A 19,502-nucleotide genomic window follows, 5' to 3' on the forward strand; every position below is an offset into this window, starting at 1 on the left:
TGCACAAGCAGAGGTTTTCCCTGCTTACTGCATGAAATGTGGATTTAAAACTTAAACAATCTTTACTGTATGTTCCAATACACTTAAGTATAGCTGAGGTCTTTTATGCAGCACAATAACTGCTAATGAAATGATCAGGTTTTCAGTTCATTTAACATGTAATATTTGCATGATTAGGTGTTATGCATTTCGTTAACATTCTTACACTTAGCCAGCGAATATACTATGCAGAATTAATGAAAGAAATTATATGATTTTCTCTGTAATGTTTATTCACAGTATTATCACCATGTGATTTAATTATTCTGATCAGTGTAGGTCTGACTGTCATAACACTCGTGCAAAGGAAGGGCAAGTGTTCTGAACTATAACGGTAATATTTTATCTGCTCTGCACGACATTATAGAAACAATTAAATGGCCATGTGAACTTAGAATACTTTCAGCCTGAGAATACTTTTGTTTTCTCAGGTTTTCAGGGCTTGGGGTTTGCTTGTTTTCCTAGTAAACAGCATTATTTTTAAGTTAAATGAGTTTCTTTAAAAATTAGATTTTTGCATGGGTATAGATTTGTACTTGAATGTCTAATAAAAAGCTTTTGTTTGGGAACTAAAACTGTGAATTGGCTGGACTGCTCTAGAGAGCGATACAGCTCCCTGAACTGATCAGAGCTATTATTGTTTGTCCTGAAATAAGGAAGTGCAAAACTGCAGTTCGTATACAAGCACCTTTCTTAGAGAGCTAGATGACAGTCGCCTTTTCTTGAACTTGAACTTATGTGCAACTGATAACAAAAAAAGTGATAAAAATCTGGGTAGTAAAAGTGCATTGGTTTAGATTTTCAATAGTTTGTTTGAGAGCTAATCTTGATCTTTCTGAAGTTGCTGGTAAAAATCTTGTAAACATTAGTTGTGTGGGTACAGCCTATGGTGGATTAAAAAGTTCTTGCCCATACCTGGAGATGTCAGCTATTGGCCCACCTGAAAAAAAATCCTGTGTAAGAAAACACTAACAACCTGAGCCTGAGTGAGAAGTCTCATTCAATGTTCATGCTTGTGGCCTGGGGGAGAGTGAGGCGATCTGACACAAGATACGGTAGCCAATTACTGCTTAATGCTCACTGAAAAATGGACAGTGGAAGAAGTGTGTTTAATGCTGTACTCAATTCTGAAATTTTGATTAAAATACGTGACTGAACCAAGCAGAAACTTGGCACTAAATCTGCATATTAGTATTGGCACTAGATTTTTTTTTTTTTTAAAGAGGAAGAAGCTCAAAAGAGCTGAGTATTTTGATTTGAAAACTGGCAAATGTGATTGCCTGAGGGGTGGATAGGGGTAGAAACTGTTTTATTGAGTAGATGAGAATTCTGAACACAGCAGGAAACATAATCTACAAAGCTTTCCAAAAATGCCAGCACTGACATTAAATATGTATGCCTCACCCCATTTGAGTAATAAGAGTACTGTGAGTTAAATTTATTTGTCACAGTGGTGAAAAACACGTCCCACACAGATACGATAAAGCACCAGAAGAACAATGAGACAACCTGGGGGATGAGCACTGCTGTGCTAACAACCAGCAGGCCCACGGCCCCTCCAACCCCTTCCTGCACCCCCAGGCAAAGGGAATCCCAAGGATAAGGCTGTGGGGCAATGGATGTGCTACATGGCTCCCATGCACTTCCTAGAGCCTGCCTGGCCCAGCTCCCTGGACAAGGGAACCTCCACCACTTCCCTTGGTGAGCTCAGCACAGCCCCACACATCCGGACTGCAGGATGCTTGACCTGACCCGAGGCTTCTCACAAGGTCAATGTGGTTTTGTTATTGATCTTTTCCAGGATCAAAAGAAAAATTATGCTGTCTAAAGCACTCCGCTACATGCCACAGGCAAGCAGACCATCCTGCACAGTAAGCAATGCCCCATGCTCTCTTCTCCTTCTCTCAGTTAGATCTGTATTAAGTGATAACTGGAGGGGGCTAGAAGGCACAGCCTTGCCTTGACTAAGAAGAAGACTTTCTTATGCAGTAGTCCCATATCACTGGACTGGAATAAAGATTTATCACTCTTTAAACTGAAGTATGGGGAAAGCAGCCGTCAGGAATTTCAGCAAGGACGACATACTTCCAGTTGTGCCTCCCTGCGCTTGGCAGATGACAAAGGCGTTGAATGTCAATAATTAAACCATATGGACTACATTTTTTACCCCCTCCAGTCCCAGCTCCACACTTTTTCTTGTGGCAAAGTATGGTTTCAGCATTTGATCTCTTCTAGTTACCCCTCCCATCTTTTTGATGAAATTAATTGCATATGTAGATTTGGTTTTGTGTTTTCTAATCTCAGATAGGATCTAAAACTGTGTTTCAAACAGAAGGAAGATGAGTGGGCACAGATCATTACTTTTTATCAGTGTCTTTCGCTGCCAACTTCTTCTCACAGAGCATAGCACTGATCTCCACAGACTTTTTTTTCTTTTTTCCTCTTCATCATATATCTTGCTTAGTTTTTTGTGTGTTGGTTTCTGGTAGCTCAGCCTCCTGCAAATGAAAACTTAAAAATTGAAAAAATATACAAATGGCATTAAGAAAATAAGAACAGACAAAGATGATCCCACACCATTTCCTAATTTGTTATGTTGGAGTTATGGACTTCATGTTGTAAGTGTTTTATAACTCAACCAAGAAATACAGACGGTATTATTGTAGGGTTGTTTCAGACCTCAAAAGCCTAATGATGGCCATGCCAAAATAGAAAAACATGGAAGAGGTAAAACAAGACAAAACAAACAAAACCAAAAAAAAAAAAAAAAAAAAAAAAAAAAAAAAAGCTTCCTCATGCAAACAGTCTGCTGGAAGTCTCAGTCTCATTTACTAGTGTATGTGTCAATCTTAGTGGAAAGGGTTTGCATTTCTATTCTCTGTGCAGTTACAACTCCTCTTTCTGATTGTTAGGAACTTGTTTGTTCGCATATTTTTGCATTAGAAAACCTGACAGATTTATATATCATATTCAATATACTAAATCATTAATGTATTGCAGAAGAGTGTCTGAAGTAGAAATTAAGATCAGTGAAACAGTGAAGAAAATATCAATCATTTGTAGCTTTTTCATGAGTATTACTCTAAATTTCACCAAATCCAATTCCCATGTAAGAGTTACAGGCCACATTTGTTTGGAAGAAAGGATGTGTGGTACACAAAAGAATGATTCACAGAAGAAAAGGTGGAAAAAGAAGAGAGAAAAACCTAAAACTGAGAAAAGGATTGAATGTTGAAGAACGGAATACAAAATCAGAGAAGTACAAAGTGAACTCAGGAACGTTTTTGAAATCTAGAAAGACAGCTTTCAAGTAAATATGAACAAGAGTAGAAGTCATACCCTGTATAGTGGATCTCTCCTTGAAATATTTTCTGCAGGCAAGGTGATCAGGAAAAGGATTTTTAGTTAAATGCTAATCACACTTTGTAAGGTGCAGTCTGAAAACTATGATATTTATAAAGAGCTTCCACATGAATAACTACATACATATTCAGGCTCATGTTAAAAATCTAATACTAAAAATAGAGAGAACTATTTGAAGTTAGAGAAAACCACCAGCTCAGAGTTGTTCATCACGTTGGTTGATGTATATTGACTTTCCTGCCTTCTGTGCATAGCTTCATACCTTCTACTCCATTTTCCAGCTGGTGATTATTCAGTTAGCAATGAGAAGAGATAGCATCATATCTATTGTCAGCATGGTAGTTATGTGATAGTAACAATTTTGCTCAAAAAGATTCAGTGATTCATCCAAAATCATGGAATGGGGTATCCATTCCATTTCTGATCTGAAGGTGGCACAGAAAGGGCTTCTGAGTCTCTGTGGGTTTTGAGATAAAATAGGATTTATTTGTGATCATACAGCGAAGGGAATGTTCTCAGAACAGTTTCTAAGAATAGCAGGATGACTTCTTCACCAATTCTCTGAGTAATTTGAGAGCAGCGTATATTGTGTGTTTCTCTATCCCATGAGAATCTTTTGATCATAAATATATATATAATTTTACATCAGCATTTTTGGCATTTGACTTTTTTTTTTTCATTCACAATAGCTTGACTTGCCTAATAAATTTGCTTTGCTCCATAGTGTTTGAAGAATCTTTGTGGGATCTTTTGTGGGAAAGCCATAACATGCATCAACTCTCGGACTTCACCATATCTGTGAGCAAATAACAAAAGTCTGTGGAAATCTAAATGGTAGATTTGAAAATGAAGGATCTGAGAGTGATGGCAAGGCATAAGAAACACAAGAGAACTGTTCTCAGAAGATTCATTACAATGCTGTCAAAGCTTCTTGCATGCATTTCATTTAATATAAGTAATTACCATGCAGTAGCTAGCATATATGTAACCAGTATATATATATATATGGTCATGGCCAGCATAGGAGATAGTAATAGTCTGACAGTTTGGGGTAATCCCAAAGCAAATGTCAGCTCTCACGAATCCTGAAAGCCATTGATTATGACTCTATTACTAATGGAAGATAAAATAAAAATCAACAGCACTGACATTATAGGAGGAAGGAAAAAGAGTTGTGGAAAGATTAAAGGACAAAGGAAAAACAATCTGATCTAGCTGAATCTGAGTGAATCCAGCTGAAATGTCCAGAGGTTTAGTAGTGGGGAGAGGCTGTTCCTTTTACATTCACCAGCTCTTGAAGTTGTTTGTCCCAGAGTCAGATTGCTTCAGGGCTGCCTTAATGTAAATCTAAATCACAAGATCAAGAGAGTATTTTGTTAGCAAACTATTGCAAAAGTATAAATTCCCAGTAACAGTGTCTTTCCTACTAAATCACAAGATCAAGAGAGTATTTTGTTAGCCAATTATTGCAAAAATATAAATTCCCAGTAACAATGTCTTTCCTGTGATAATTTCTCACGCACTGTTGCGCTGGGCTGAAGAAGATATTAAAAAGCATGTGTTCTTTAATTTAGAAAAATATGTTCTCTTTACATTTCATATACATGTGTGGCTGCCATAACCTAATGCTTCTCCAGTAATACAACTTTGCATTTTCATACAAGGCAAAAATTTGATCCCAATTCTTTTTTAAGCTATACAAAATACAATAAAATTTCTAAAAGGAAAACTGAAAATTTACAAATAAACATAACCATATTTGGCAGTATGAATGCTTGTACTATTTTTTAGAAAAAAATAGATACAGCGGAGGATAGAAATTTCCTGCCAATAGGATTCATACAACATAGCACCTGAAAAGCCAATATAGCAATAAAACCTTACACAATTATTGCCTGAAAGTCCAAGTTAGCTGTTATAGTCAATGTTAACTACATAAATGCTGAACTAATAAACCCCAGAAAATATACTGCTAGGTATTGCATCCACTGCAAAATGCAGCAGCTAACCTTCGAAAACTTGTAAGTACTAAGAGCTTTAGCACCAGACCAAATAAAATGCCCTTCCTGATTCATTCCACTATGTCTTTGTCCCAGTTTTTCTATTCCTGGACTTTAAAACACTTTTTAACAGATGAAATTTATCCTCTGAGACCACTAACACTATGAAACATACCACAGCAGTATCTTTCTGATGGTTTCAGGAGATCAGGGAACATAAAACAGATGAATGTGCTAAATGACTGTTTTGCTTGACTCCTCCTCATTCCTGAAGATAAATGTACTTTCTTCTGCTGTTTTGAAACCTGAACTGTACTTACAGGAGTGCTGCTGAGATGGTAATCACAATTTGAATAAAGGTCAATTGCTAAGTTTATTCAAGAGGACGTATCAGCAAACAAGACCTCAAGACTTCATTGACAGGAATCTAAAAAGACAAGAGTCTGAAAGACAGCCTCAAAATCTGTTTTCCATTGAATGACCTTCTGCAGCTCTCCATGTAGTGTCTGTCATGTAAACAGCATGTTTCTTTCTAGTCAGGTGACTGAAAAAACAAAGGTTATTTTCTTTTACATTAACAATGGCTTTTGCACACTGGGTTGATTGGAGACCTCTATAAAATTTATGCCAATCAGCTGCTGTTTCCATTGACTTCCAAGAAAATCTTGCTCTTTGATTCTCTCTTAGGGCTTTTAAAATTTGTTAATTTCCCCAAATGCTTTACCAATCCACTTTTAGTATTCCTACTCTTATTGTTCTAAATTGATTCATAGCCAGTCAAGACAAATAACAGTTCCCAGCAATCTCAGATATATAGCATTTTCAGGTATGCATTTTCTAGTAACAGCAGGAGAATAATGTGTGGTTAACATATTAGATTGAGATCAAGAGGTCTGGAATCAATTCATGTTCTTACCACAGAGACTCACTACAACCTTGGGCAAATCACAGCAGGAAAAAATATATAACACAAATCTTTAGGCATGTGATCTAGGTACCTCAGCTACAATCTAGTCTCCCTGTGCATTTCCTGTAGGCAATGGACAGATAATAGTTGTAGGTGCCTCCCATTTCTCTCTGCAACCACTATTGGACTTCCACTCTTTACTGGATTCCTCTTCTTTATGTGCATATTCAAGGACAAGCTCTATGAGATCTTTGTGCCCTGTAGACACTCTGACACCAGCAGCATCAAAGCCTGCCCAGTAGGTATAATACTGTGGGAGAAGAAGAGCTGAGAAGGTTTATTAATTTATAAATGCTTCCTTTCTTCTGGAACAACTAAGATATGTGTTCATGCATATGTACACATATCTGTGCACATCCGTGTGCATACGGGCATGGCTACATATGCGTCTGTCTGTGAATGGCTGTGTGTGTATCTGAAAGCCTAAAAACAAGGGCGCTTTGCAGACATTTAAGAGAAGACTGATTTAGGGATGGAAGAATCCACCAAAACCACAGAGCACATTTCCCACCATGTGTTCTGCATTTTGCTTGTCTACATTTCCCATTTAGGATGAATAACTGGAAACACTCTGTCAGTATCCCAGATCACAAGAGGAGCAGCATGCTTCTCGACTGCCACACATTCTGTGAAGGAGAATAGGCTGTTTGCTGTAGTGTAAGTCAGATTAAGCTGAAGAGAAGCAATCCTGTCTCTTCCTCCCACACGCAGACAATTTACACCTGCACTATTCAGCTATGCTGAAGCATTTTAATCAGTCTCAGAAAATCAAGAATATAATTTTAAATCCCCTTGTTCTCTTACACAAATCAGAGATCCAGGAATTTCATAAGTAGATGTCACAGCTTGTGTGTACAATGGAAAGAATTAAAAATAGCTTCTAAAACCTGATTAAATTTATTTATATTTGTGAACTGGATTTGGTCATTATATTAACCATACAGTGGTATTTGTACAGCAAATACATGTACTTTTTATTTACAGTGTAAGATTTAGAAAAAAATATTTACAGAATATGGACGATAAGAGGAAATATGTAAAACATTAGTATTATCCATGATTCATTGACAACAGGGCAGTTTTTGTCCTTACTTCTTTAGAAACGGTGTTTCCCACAATAGTGCCAACTAAGAATAAGACCCTATTTTGCTAAGCGCTATGGAAACAGAATAATCTCAAAACTAGCCCTACCTCAAACAGTTTACAATCTAAGAAATGAGAGAAAGCAGATAGTAGGTGTTCGTTTAGTCTTTATGTCTTGCCTTGTATACTGGAACTGTAAAGAATTATATAAATTGTTGCTAGTTCTGATGCAGCTTTGTGATTTGCAGATTAAACTGAAACAGCAAGTATGGTTTCTGCCCTACTGTTCCAAGATGTGTTTGAATCTCTGGATCTGAATGAACCTGACAACCTTTCTCTTCACAAAGGCTTTATTTTGACTTGCAGAGTTTTGATTCAAACTTGGATGGAAGGGGAGAGAAGCTGTAGATTTTCTGATGCCTTCCAAACTGAATTCTAGATCAAATCAAGCCTCAAAATTAGATTCTACTTTATACTTATTCCAAATATTATGTTTTTGTCTTTAAATGTCCTGAAATCATTAAACCACTCCCATATAAACTGGTCAACAGCCAGCAAGTGTTAGCAAGCTGTGGCAGCGGGGGGAACATCGAAGGGCTGAAGTGGCTTTAAGGCCCTCAGGTGAGAATCTAGCCTCTGCCACTAACAAAATGCTTTTTAAAATCTCATTTAAAAAAATAAAATATGTGCAGGAGCATTGGTCTCCATGTCAGCTTACAAAGCGCACTTTTTTCTCATCAAATGCTGAAAGCAAAGCATGAAGCTGGAGGGAGGGAACCAGCAGAGTTCCTCCAGCACTGTCCTTGGGACGGGTCTCATTTGCACCTACATGAAAGTAGGGAGTCACAGAAAACATCTGGGGTTAGGAGAGGTACTGACAGAGGGAAGTGATCACCACAAAGGAGGATATCGCATGGGAAGAACTGGATAACTTTGAGGACTGATTTACAGCGATGAAGTGAAATTCAAAGGCCAAAATCAAGTGGTTATGAACTATGAACAAAGCTTTACTATAAAATCTTGAGCTCTTCAGCTAGAAACAACTCAGGAGGAGAACTGCATGTATGCATTAACTGGACACAAAATTATTGTGGGCTACTGATCTGCTATAACTGAAGAAAAAGAGAAATGCATTCATAGGCTGTATTGGAAGGACCTTTAGTGCAGATCTCTGGCAATACTTCATATACAATATTCTGCAAAGTTTCTGTGTTTCATGTTCAAGAATTGTGAATTCAAGCTCCAGGAAGGTGCTGAGATGGGCTGTTCAACCAGTCCTGGAAATGGAGAGCCTGTTGTGAGAAGAGACTGGAAGATCGTGGTCTGGTTCATCCAGAAGTATGGTGACTGATATTATGGTCTAGAAATGCCTCAAGGGGGAAAATAACTGTTTAAGCTAGCCAGCAATGTTGTCATTAGAACACGAGTATAATCTGATCGTGAATAACTTTAGGCTGGAAATTCAGATGTTTCCTCCTAATTAGGGAATGAAGATAGAGATCAGCTTCCCACTGTGAGTATGGAGGGGAAACACGCTAGGCAGTTGTAACTTGAAGTTTGGTTAATATAGAAGAAAAATTATATAATGTGGTTGCTCATGTCAGCACGGCACAGCCACTAAAATCAAATTAATATCTTGCTCCTCAATGCTCTATAGAATATTTTTCCCTTATCTAATGCGAAAATGAATTTCTAAATTAAAGTAGTGTTTCACAGGCTGGACTGAAACATTTTAAAGTTATCTATATACCCAACTCCCTTTTAATTCATGTAATTAAGATATATGGATTAAAACGTTGGGAACTCAAGAATTTTTCCCAAAATTATTGATGGGAGCCATGCTGTGATGTGGAAGATGAGGGGAAAACTTTTTAGTCGGTCATCTGAAAAAGCTGTGATATTATTTCTAATAATATTGCTTTCCAGGGCCCCCCAATGGACAACAGCTTAGTTCTTTCCTACTTGGTATGTTTATCAACCATTGTATAAAGATCATCTGTGCAACTGTCAGCATATGAAGAAATTTTATAAGTTTTATTGTTTACATTCTGAAGATGTTAAATATTCCTAGACAGCTGGCAAGCAGTCATTTTACTTTCATATTCCTGAAATACATTGAAAGTAACTAAGATTATTTTGTGGCATTTCGCACTAACTCTGTATGCCTGCGATCATTGTACTATCAGGCACTGCCTTGGCAGCCTGATGAACTCCAGACAGCTTCAAAATCTTTTTTATTTGTAGCTGTCTGTGATGTCTCAAAAGAATTAATTTGACCATTACTGATTAATTTCTTTTTTGATAAAGGAGAGAGAATGATGCAAAAATACTTTTGAGCCCACCCTTTTTCTCAGACAGATTTAGCGTGTCCTTTTTCTTTAGCACTCAGTGCTCCTTGAGATCCAAGAGTACCTTTTTATGGTTCACAAGTTGTTGTTGTAATCAAGTTGGCTGCAGGCCCAAAGCAAGCTGTGTGACTCAGTGACAGTTGCAATCAGTGCACCAGGAAAAAGACAAAGAACTGATACATTGGGAAGCCACAGCTACGGATGAAAATGTTTGGAGAGCTTTTCACAAAGTCTATTGGTTGGAGAGCTTCAGATTTAATCTGAGGTTTAAAAAATTCAGTACCATTACCAAAGAACATATTCAGCATCTAATGCTGTCAAATTTTATATTTAAAAAGCATTGTTTGATTAGATATGATATTGTTAATGTCCCATAGTAAAAAAATAAAATAAAATAAAGTAGTCGAGGATGTGCTTAACTTGATGGATTTGCTTAATTCTCAGAAACATCAGTGAGATTTAGACATGGACCAGATAGGAAATAATTTGATTTATACATTGCCATTTACTATCCCAGAGCCTGATAGATTTTCATGAAAATGCAAATTTTCATTTCACAAGTTTCCTACTTAGGATTTGAAGAATGTTTTGAAATCAATTATATTGCTTCAGTAATAAAGGTATCCATCATTTTTCTGCCCATAGAAATTCCCTGATAGAGATCTCCTTTGTAAATTCTTTCAAATGACTAACAAGCATTTTGGTAGTACTTCCGTGATCTACTTCTGAGAGCACTCAGGAATCTACACTAGCTCAACTCTGTAGGGAGGAGCTGAATCAAGGGTGAGATATGGCCAATGTTCAATAGTTACACCTGCTCTGCCCTTTCTTTGAAGAAAAGAAAAATGCACAAAGCATATGAGAACAAGTCAAATATATCCCGGATAGCTCCAGCTTATGTAATAGTACTCCCACGTTCTCTGCCAGCGATTCATTGCTTCTTCATGAACAGCAATGTACTCAGAAGTCACCCACAATCACACATATGAATATAGGCCCACTCGTTTGCACATTTGTACAGCAATTCCTCGAATATTACCTTATATCAAGCAGCTTAAAAATGAACTTTTAAGGCAGAATATACAATATACATTTTAAATAGCCTTAGGAACTCAGCGGATACATCAGTGAGAATGACGACATATACTCAGTCACCAAGAGGCTTCATAAAAAATACATTAAAATTGCTACATTGCCTCAGATTCGTTGTCCATCGAGTCTAGAATCCTGCTGGTGAAGGTGACAAGTACCAGATGCTTCAGAGGCAGGTGCAAGAAACCCCCATATCAAACACTTATGTAATAGAGAGGGTTCTTCCTAAAATCAGGCAGTTAGTGGGTGGCTTATGCTTCACAGCAGGAGAGTTTATAATGCCGTGAAATGTTTATCTTCGTTATGTAACTGTGAATGTGATTACCCATCTATAGTCAGCTTGGGTAAAAAGTGCCACAGGGCTTTTAATAAACACTACTAATCAAGACCTTGTGTCATTTCTCAGCTCAGAGACATCAGAGCAATTGTGGCTCTGAGATACCCTGAAGTATTACATCGATTGCTAGACTGATCATTTTTTAAATTACAGAAAGCACTTGCAAGTAGGGTTCATTCAGCCTTCTCAAAGTTGGATGTCTGTTCTAAGCTAGCCACTAAACCAGAGATCCACCCTAGTCCAAGTGCTGCTAACTCGCAGTGGTGAGATTCAAGGGTTACATGTGCTGAGCTCAAATCGGGGAAGTAAGCAAGAGGACTTTTTCCTTCAAAACTTTCTAAATCAAAAGAAAAATCTCTTAGGCAATTGGCATTAAAAGTAGCCGAGATCTGAAGTACATTACAGTTATAAGATAACATTCATAATCTCTATTATTCAAGAAGAATGAGAGTGATATTTTAAATAAAAGGATTGTTTTGCATCGTACTAAAGGAAATTTACTCATTTACTTCGTAAGGAGGAATTTAAACACCCAATATAAACACCAAAAACCTCCTATACTGGGTGCTTGATTTTAAAATTATATTGCTGTTTTAAATTGCAAGTCTCCTCCCCAAGTTAAAGCTTTTCTACAAGAGGCAGCACGCATGCATAATAATTTAATTGTATTTGTTTGATGTTATAATCATGCCATTAGTTAATTTAGCACAACTCTGTGTGGGTCCTAGGAATAATGGCACACACAGCTTAGTTGTCACACTGTTCTGCAGCACAAGCAAGAAGGAAGGAAAAGAAATAAACCCCACATGGAAAGACTCAGGCTTTAACATTCATTTAAATTAAACAATTTCATCAAAATGGCAGTAGCAGACATGGTGGGAGAAGGTAGCTAGGTGGTGGCAGCGGTACAAGGCAAGTTCTCTCTTTGCAGTGCCAGTGCTGGGCAGAGTATTTCCTGAAGAGCAGGATACCTGCAGCATCCGTGTGCGCATGAGCTACCATTCCTTTCAGATCCTGCATATCCATTTCTGATTTCTTTTTGATAGTATTGGAAAGGAAGAGCTCAAGAGAAAGGGCGTCTTCACTGTTATGTATCTGTTTGAATCTCTGAAGCGCCTTTAAAAACAGAGCGGGCATGTCCTGTCTCATTTTTTGAAGTGAGAGAAATTAGGGTGGAGTAAGTATTGTCCTCCCATGGTGATAACAGCTGCGTAAATGCTCCTTGGCCATTTCAGCGCGAAAGAAACAGGTTTGCTGTAACTTCCTTCAATGGCAGGTTTAAGCTAATTTCCAGCTGTGCACTGAAATGAATTAAAAGTGTGCATACAATTGACCACAGCGTCTCAGCTGAAATCTCTTCAACCACAACATACAGCACGGATTTCTACGTGAATTGACGATGATCACACAGCCCAGGGGTGGCTGGGCTGGAGAAAGACCCAGAGCTGCTGACCGGGCATTCTGTGCTCAGTGCATCAGATCACATTTTCCCCTAGATAACACGTTTCTGCGTATGAGACAGAAATCTGCCCCTGGTTCCTATTTTATATAGACTGCAAGTACTACAGTGAATCTGTCCTCCGCTGCTGGCCAACAGACCTTCCATTAATTTCTGAGTATCCTTGGGACTTTCCCTTTTGAGGATCCTGAGGCGTGTTTTTTCTGTGAGCATTGATAATAATGGCCCCAAAAGGCCAAAAAAGAAATATATGAAATATTATATTAAATTTAGAATGAGATTCTAAATAAGATTTGTGTGTGTTCCTCACAGAATATTTACTTCTTAATACAACCATTAGCAAAGGGGAAAAAAAAATACTTCAGTAATTTTCCATGTACTTAGATTGTCTGTTTTCTTCCTTTTATTTACCCACATTTTGCAGTATTTTGCCCAGTCTCAAAGCAAAGGGCTGAAACTGTAGACCACTGGGTTTTCCCACTTGGCATTTTTTGTGTATGCGTGCATCCCATGAATCTGGACAGTGTGGCTTAGCCTAATTAAAGTGACAAAATGCATCCACTATTGAGAAACAATAAAATAGTATCCTGCTCTGTAAATGCACCACTCTGGGCTTGTAATCACCCATCTTGACTAGAAATAACTAGGGGAAGAAAAGGGGAAGGTAGAGGAAAGGTTACAATAGGAGAGGATATTCTTCCATCTGTGCTCTTCTCTAGCATACTCAACCTTAGCGAAGATTTGGAGTATACTCTGAGAGGCAAAAAGTATTCTGGCCTGTGCTGTCCTCCTTCTAACTTTAAGCTTCCAAATAATCTAAATTAGAAGTATACTTGCCTTAGGCTTTCTATGGAGTCAATGAAGAGAGCAAAGCATCTCCAGAAGATGACTCAGATATTCCACTGCTTTTGTATTTGGCAGGGATAGATGCACCTCCTCCAGCCGGACGGCAGCAGGGAGCCAGGGAAACCCAGGGAGCCCCAGTTGCAAGCAGCAGCCCCTCTGTCTGCTCCCAGACACATGCAAGGGGCGCTCCTGCACATATTGCAATTACAGTCACGGTATTCACAAAGAAATAGACAGAAGGAGAAGTATCTATAGCTGAAGGAAGCAGTGCTATCGACTGGTGTACAAAGGAGACATTTTTGTCTCCGACTCTACCTTTGCCTTGAAGAATTACTTAGAATTAAGTACTACTGCTAGCGTGTAAACACAGCCAGAAACAGGAAACATACATCCTGAATTAAAAGCAAAACATTTTCTTCATCGTATTTTCTGATTGCTTCCCCCAAGCAAGAAAACATCTCTTATTTTTATCCCACCTGATCCTGAATACAGCATTCAGCTGCAGCGCTTGAAACAGCAGCCCAATTCTGAGGCCCCAGTTTGCCTTGTTTGACACTCACAAGTGCTGCACTTCAGGGCAGCACAAATTGGCACGGCCTCGACAAAAAGCAGTTTTGCACTGCCTTCATTTTCTTGTCCCCCCCTCCATGTTATCCCTTATCTCGGGCGTGTATGGGTGTTTACCCAGTTGCATATTTAACTGGACCTAGTGAAAGACTAATCAGGTTTTATTTCCTACACTGGTATTAGCCTGGATGCATTTACCAGTGCAGTTCATTGCTCAGCACACAAATATTTGGGCCCATAGGTAAGGTGCAAGGTAGGGAAGGGAGCAGAGTAGGAGGAAGGTGAGGCTGCCTCTTCCAGCAGCAATGCTGACCTACACCTTCGGGTCAGCAGGGCTTCAGCAGCACGGAGGAGCCAGGGTAACCTTCAGTCTCCCTTTCCTGCCATCAGCCTTATCTGAATGTCAACAAAAGAAGAAAGAGGTCTAGTATGATCGCCATACCTAAGCACTCACAAATACAACACATGTTTATCCCCAAACACCCAGCAAGAGAAGATGGAATAAAGTTCCTGAACAAGAGCTATCAAAGATCACCACTGTGATCGGTGTGGAAGCCAGCTCCATCAGAGGCAGACCAGCCGATAAATCCAAAAATGCACAAGATGTCCCCCATCTCCCCAGCTGAGCCTCCATTTTTCCAACACGAAGCACCAATTGTTAGCATTTTTCTCTGTACTGTAAATGCTTCTAAGCTATTATAAATCCATAACTGGTATAAGTTATGAAATTTTGATATTCTGTTGATTAAAGCCATCCAAAATACACTAAAATGTATACAAATTGGATTCTAATGTGTTGTTTTTAATCTTGCTAGAAAACATCTTGGAGACAGTAGGATCAAACAGAACACGTTTTATCCTGTATGCAGTAGCAGGATTCCCGGTTAGAACTTAACAAAATCTGACTTTGCTGAAATACTAATACAGATTTAATCAGCTCACTTTAGCTAAATCCTTACCGGGATGTGTGCAATGACCACCCAGTGTTTAACTCACACTAGGACTCTGAATGAAAGCTATTACAAAAGAAATTCCCTAATGACCACTAATAATTTTCCCCTAAGTGGCGGGACATCCATACTACTTCCATTTTTTGTAAACTTATCATTAGCATCTGGATGTAAGTAAACGGATCGCTGTTTTGTGGAGGCAGATTTTGCAACTTTTATCCTTAGGAGTTAAAACCTCAAGCAAGAACTGGTCACTTAAGTTCTGCAATGACTAACTAATCTGGACAGCATTACTTCCACTGATCCTATTACGGATTTTAAGATGTGAATGCCACGCTGATCAGAATTATGCAACCTAACCCCCGTAATACATCTTCTATATATAATTCTTCTGCCACAGATCTGTGGCCTGCTACATGACATGGCCACTCCTGACCATATGTTTCATTAGAAATATTCACAAATACAAGTGCAACCGTTTTAAGGAATGGTAAATAAGCATATTGGACCAGATGTATGCTGTCTACACTTGTTAATATAGAATAAATACCTTAGTCCTGCTTAGTCAAGTAAATGTATTTTCCAACGTTGAATGGACTGCCTAAGTCAAGCACTCCTGGCCACCTGACATTTTGAAGACTAAGAAGGGCAAGAGCAGATGAGCTTTGCATCCTAACATGTGTGAAAATTACAAAATAATAAAAATAAAAATCAGCATACTGGTTATTTCATTTCCACATATGAAAAGGCAGCCTTGCACATTACATGACTTCCTAATTAAATACGTTGACTTCATTTTCCCTCAGTGGTAACTACTGCCTCTCCATTTCCCGTTTAAAAGGGTCTCTAGAACCAGAGACAGAATATTTGCACCTCAGAGGTCCACAGCTATTAAAATGTTCCAGCAGAGCAATGGCTTTGAGGTATAAATTAGTTTTTGTAAGGTGCAGCTGAAGATCTTTTCCAAATCTGAGAAGGCCAGATTGCAACTCAGGACGTTTGAACTGTAAGGTCTGTTAACAAAGACACAGACTGGTCCTGGATCTGTTTGACTTTGTGTGATTACGAAGGAAGACAAACCCCCGAAACATGCGGCACTTGTGACGTGAAGTGGCCATTTGTCTGACGTTTCTGAACGGTGTCACCTGTGCTTAGGGCATTTCTACCTTGTTTGCACGGGCAGGGCTCACACATACTTTTCAAATGTACACTGAAAATGCCTGATCATTTACTTCTGCTCAAAAAAAAGCCCCAAAACCTGGAAGGCCCTGAAACCAACAGCTGCTCAGCAAAAGGACACTAACACCCCAGGACTTTGTTCTCTGATCTTTCCAACCTGGGCAGAGACCAAAAGGATTTCAGAATCAAGACACAGACCAACACAGATTTTCTGTCTTCTTTGTGACGTCCAGATGAAGGGACGGAAACTGCTTGTAAGGCCTCTGCGGCATGAGATTGCCTTCAGAAGCTGAAGAGCTACCCCAGGTGAAGAAGCAGTGGGCCTCTCTCCTCTTACCCCCTCCATGTAGACCACTATAAGCCGTGGGATGACTACTGCATTTTCAGTTCATAACTGAATACACGTTATTCTTAATGTGGACATTCCTCAAAATCGAGGAGACTGACATCATTTGAGGTATATTACAAAGCAATTAATTTTATTGAATTGTTATGGTGAAAAGCATTATTACAATAAATATATTTAAGGAATTAAAAAACAGCAACAGATTAATGTTCTTATTGACATCATGTCTCTTCAGATGGCTCTGCACAGAGCTGTATCACCATCTTACAAACTGAGCTGGTTCCTGAGCATTCTTGTACAGGATAATGTTAATCAAATTATCTTAATAAACTTAGCTTACAGAATGGTAAATATTACAACTTTCGAGCCTGTAGGAAATGAGAAATTAACAGGAAGTCACAGTATCTGCCAGTCACAAGTCAGAATACTCTAAAGGAATTCTCCTTGTTAAGTAGAATAATATTGTGTCCCCACAGCTGAGCTTCAAAACACTTTTTTTCAAAGGGGGGAGTGAGGTTCCTAGAATCAAATTGTGCATTTGAATCAGTGAGAACTGTCAAATTGTACAAAATTGGGTTTCTAATGTATTTTTAGTGTTTTGCTGAGATTGTGCCATGAATAACTGATCCATTTGAGTGTACCATTTTAGGAAAAAAAATGTTTTTATAAAACAATTAGAAATTTTCCTCCAAAAGCGGTCCAGATAAGGAAGCAAGCATTATTACTGCGGGTTTGATATGCGTGCTGCTTGAAACACGTGCTACGGGCCATTTATCAGGACAGGCGTGATAGCAGTTTACTATAATTGTTCCATTATGCTCATGGTAAGACCCTTCGACAGACACATGGAATTTTGATCCGCGGAAATATTACCAGGAACAGAAACTACCTAGAAATATAGCGTGCCTTTTCGTGCAATGTAAGATAAAAATAGGTTTCTGATTAAAATGCTCCAATGCTTTACATACCCCCCCCCCCAAAAAAAAAGAAACCGTATATGCTTTTTTTCTCACTTTAATATTTTCTTATAGTTTCAATTACAAAGAAAAAGTCCTCGGGAAAAATCTCTAGACACCATTAAGCCAAATTTTACTTTCAGCCTGAAGCAGAAACAAAGTTTTTCCTTAACCCCTGGTAACGGCGGTGCTGCCCCGCGGCTGGGCAGCCAGATGCCGCCGGTTGGCAGCGTGGCCCGCGATGCTGTGAGCCACCCGGGTGCCCTGGCAGCAGCGACACCTCCTTCCTCCGCCTCCCTAGGGAAAGCAGCCGGGGCGACCCCCGGGGGAGCTCGCCCCGTCGTTTCCAAGCAGGAAGGCAGAGCAGGGAAGAAGGCTGGCACTTCCAGGGACAACCGGCACGGGCCGAGAGCTGACGGGGCAGGCTCCGGGGCAGAGCCGGGCGAACGCTCCTGGGAGCCGATCGATGCCTCAAGCCCCAGAGCCCCGCGGCGGCCGCTGCCCGCACCCCGCCGCCACCGCGCCCCGCTCCGCCCGCCTCGTCCCCAGCCTCCGCGGCGCCGCCGGCTTCACCAAGTTTCGTGTTTTTCACCCCAAAACTGGAAGCTCGGGACGGAGCCGCGCCGGGCTCCCCCGGCCCCCCGCCGGGAGCCCCCCGGCTCGGGGTGCTGCCCCCTCGGGGTGCCCCCACCCCGGCCCGGGCTCCCCCGAGCCCCCCGCCGCAGGGGGGAGGCGGCGGCTGCGCGGGGCGCGGATCCCTCCGCGGCGGCGGAGGCCCGGGAACGGCGTGAGGAGGCCGCCCCGGGGGGGCCGGGGGGGCCCGGGGACTACTTTCGGGAAACTCCGGCGCTGGGCAGCCGCCGGGAGGGAGAGCGGGCGAAGGGACTGCTTTCTTCCCCTCGCTCGTCCTTCCTCCCCTCCCTTTCCTTTCCTTTGCCTTCCCTCCCCCCTCCCTCCCCTCCCCGCGGTTATTTTGGATCAAGCTGTGGCGGCGGAAGGAGCTTGAAGCCAACGCTTCCGCCCAGTTTTCCTGCGAGGAGGAGGAGGAGGAGGCCGCTAATGGAGTTGCGGCCGGGGAGGGAGCGGCGCTGCTGAACTCGCCGCAGGCCGCCCGCAGCCCCGTCCGGCGGCCGGGGGCTTCCCGTGCCCCGCAGCCCCCCGCTCCCCTCGGCCGGGGGCCGTGACGCAGCCCCTCTCCCCCTGCCCCCCCCCCCCCCCCCCCCGGCTGCCTTAAATCGCCTCCCTCCCCCCGCCGCCAGCCTTCTCCGCGGGGCCGGCTCCGCTCCCTCCCTCCGCAGCGCCCAGCCTCGCTTCCGAGGGGGCGGCAGCGCCGGGCCCCGCCGCTCGGCCCCTTCCCTTCCTCCCTTCCCCTCCCTCCTCTCCCCTTCCCCTCCCTTCCCCCGGCCCGCGGCGGCGCCGGCGTCCGGAGGAATTTGTGCCCCGGCTGGGCGCGGGAGGCGGCACCGCCGCCGGGAGGAGGAGGAGGAGGAGGAGGAAGAGGGGGGGGCAGCGAAGGAGGCTGCAGCGGGAGATGAGCCGCAGCGGGAGGACGGCGCGGTGCAGCCTCTGGCGGCGGGCAGCCCAGCCTCGGCGCCGCCGCTCCGCGCCCCTCTAGCCGGGGTGGGCTCTACCCAGCGCTGCGTGCACCGGCCCCGGCCCCGGAGAGCAGGGGGGGATCCGCTCCGGCGCCCGACAGCGGGATTTGGGGCTTCTCCCGGATCGAGGTCGCCGTCCTCGCCTCGGGCCGCGGCTCTGGCCCTCGCCGGGGAGGGCGGACCGGGGGGGTAACAATGGTGAAGTTTCTGGTGAGTTCTTGCTGCGCCCTGGCCGCCTCGGTGCTGCTCCGGCTCCGCCTCGGATCACGGTGAGGAGAAAATGAGCGAAGAGACGGCGGCTTCTAACAACGAGTAAGCCCCGCGCCGCGCGTGTCCGGGTGGCCGTGTGTCTGTCCCTATGTCTGTGTGTCTGGC

At 41.9% G+C, this 19,502-nt stretch overlaps 1 protein-coding gene across 2 annotated transcripts in view; it reads left to right on the forward strand.

Annotated features, from left to right (window-relative positions):
- The first annotated feature begins 18,728 nt into the window (after window positions 1-18,728).
- SPRED1 (sprouty related EVH1 domain containing 1) overlaps window positions 18,729-19,502 on the forward strand; it is a 60,407-nt gene continuing 59,633 nt past the window's right edge. For both annotated transcript variants that reach the window (XM_013174258.3, XM_066997611.1), the window contains exon 1: window positions 18,729-19,439. In XM_013174258.3, the coding sequence (XP_013029712.2) occupies window positions 19,408-19,439 (32 nt within the window). In that variant the 5' untranslated portion in view covers window positions 18,729-19,407. The remainder of the gene's footprint in view (window positions 19,440-19,502) is intronic.

Source organism: Anser cygnoides, chromosome 5, assembly GCF_040182565.1.
Source record: "Anser cygnoides isolate HZ-2024a breed goose chromosome 5, Taihu_goose_T2T_genome, whole genome shotgun sequence".
NCBI lineage: Eukaryota > Metazoa > Chordata > Aves > Anseriformes > Anatidae > Anser > Anser cygnoides.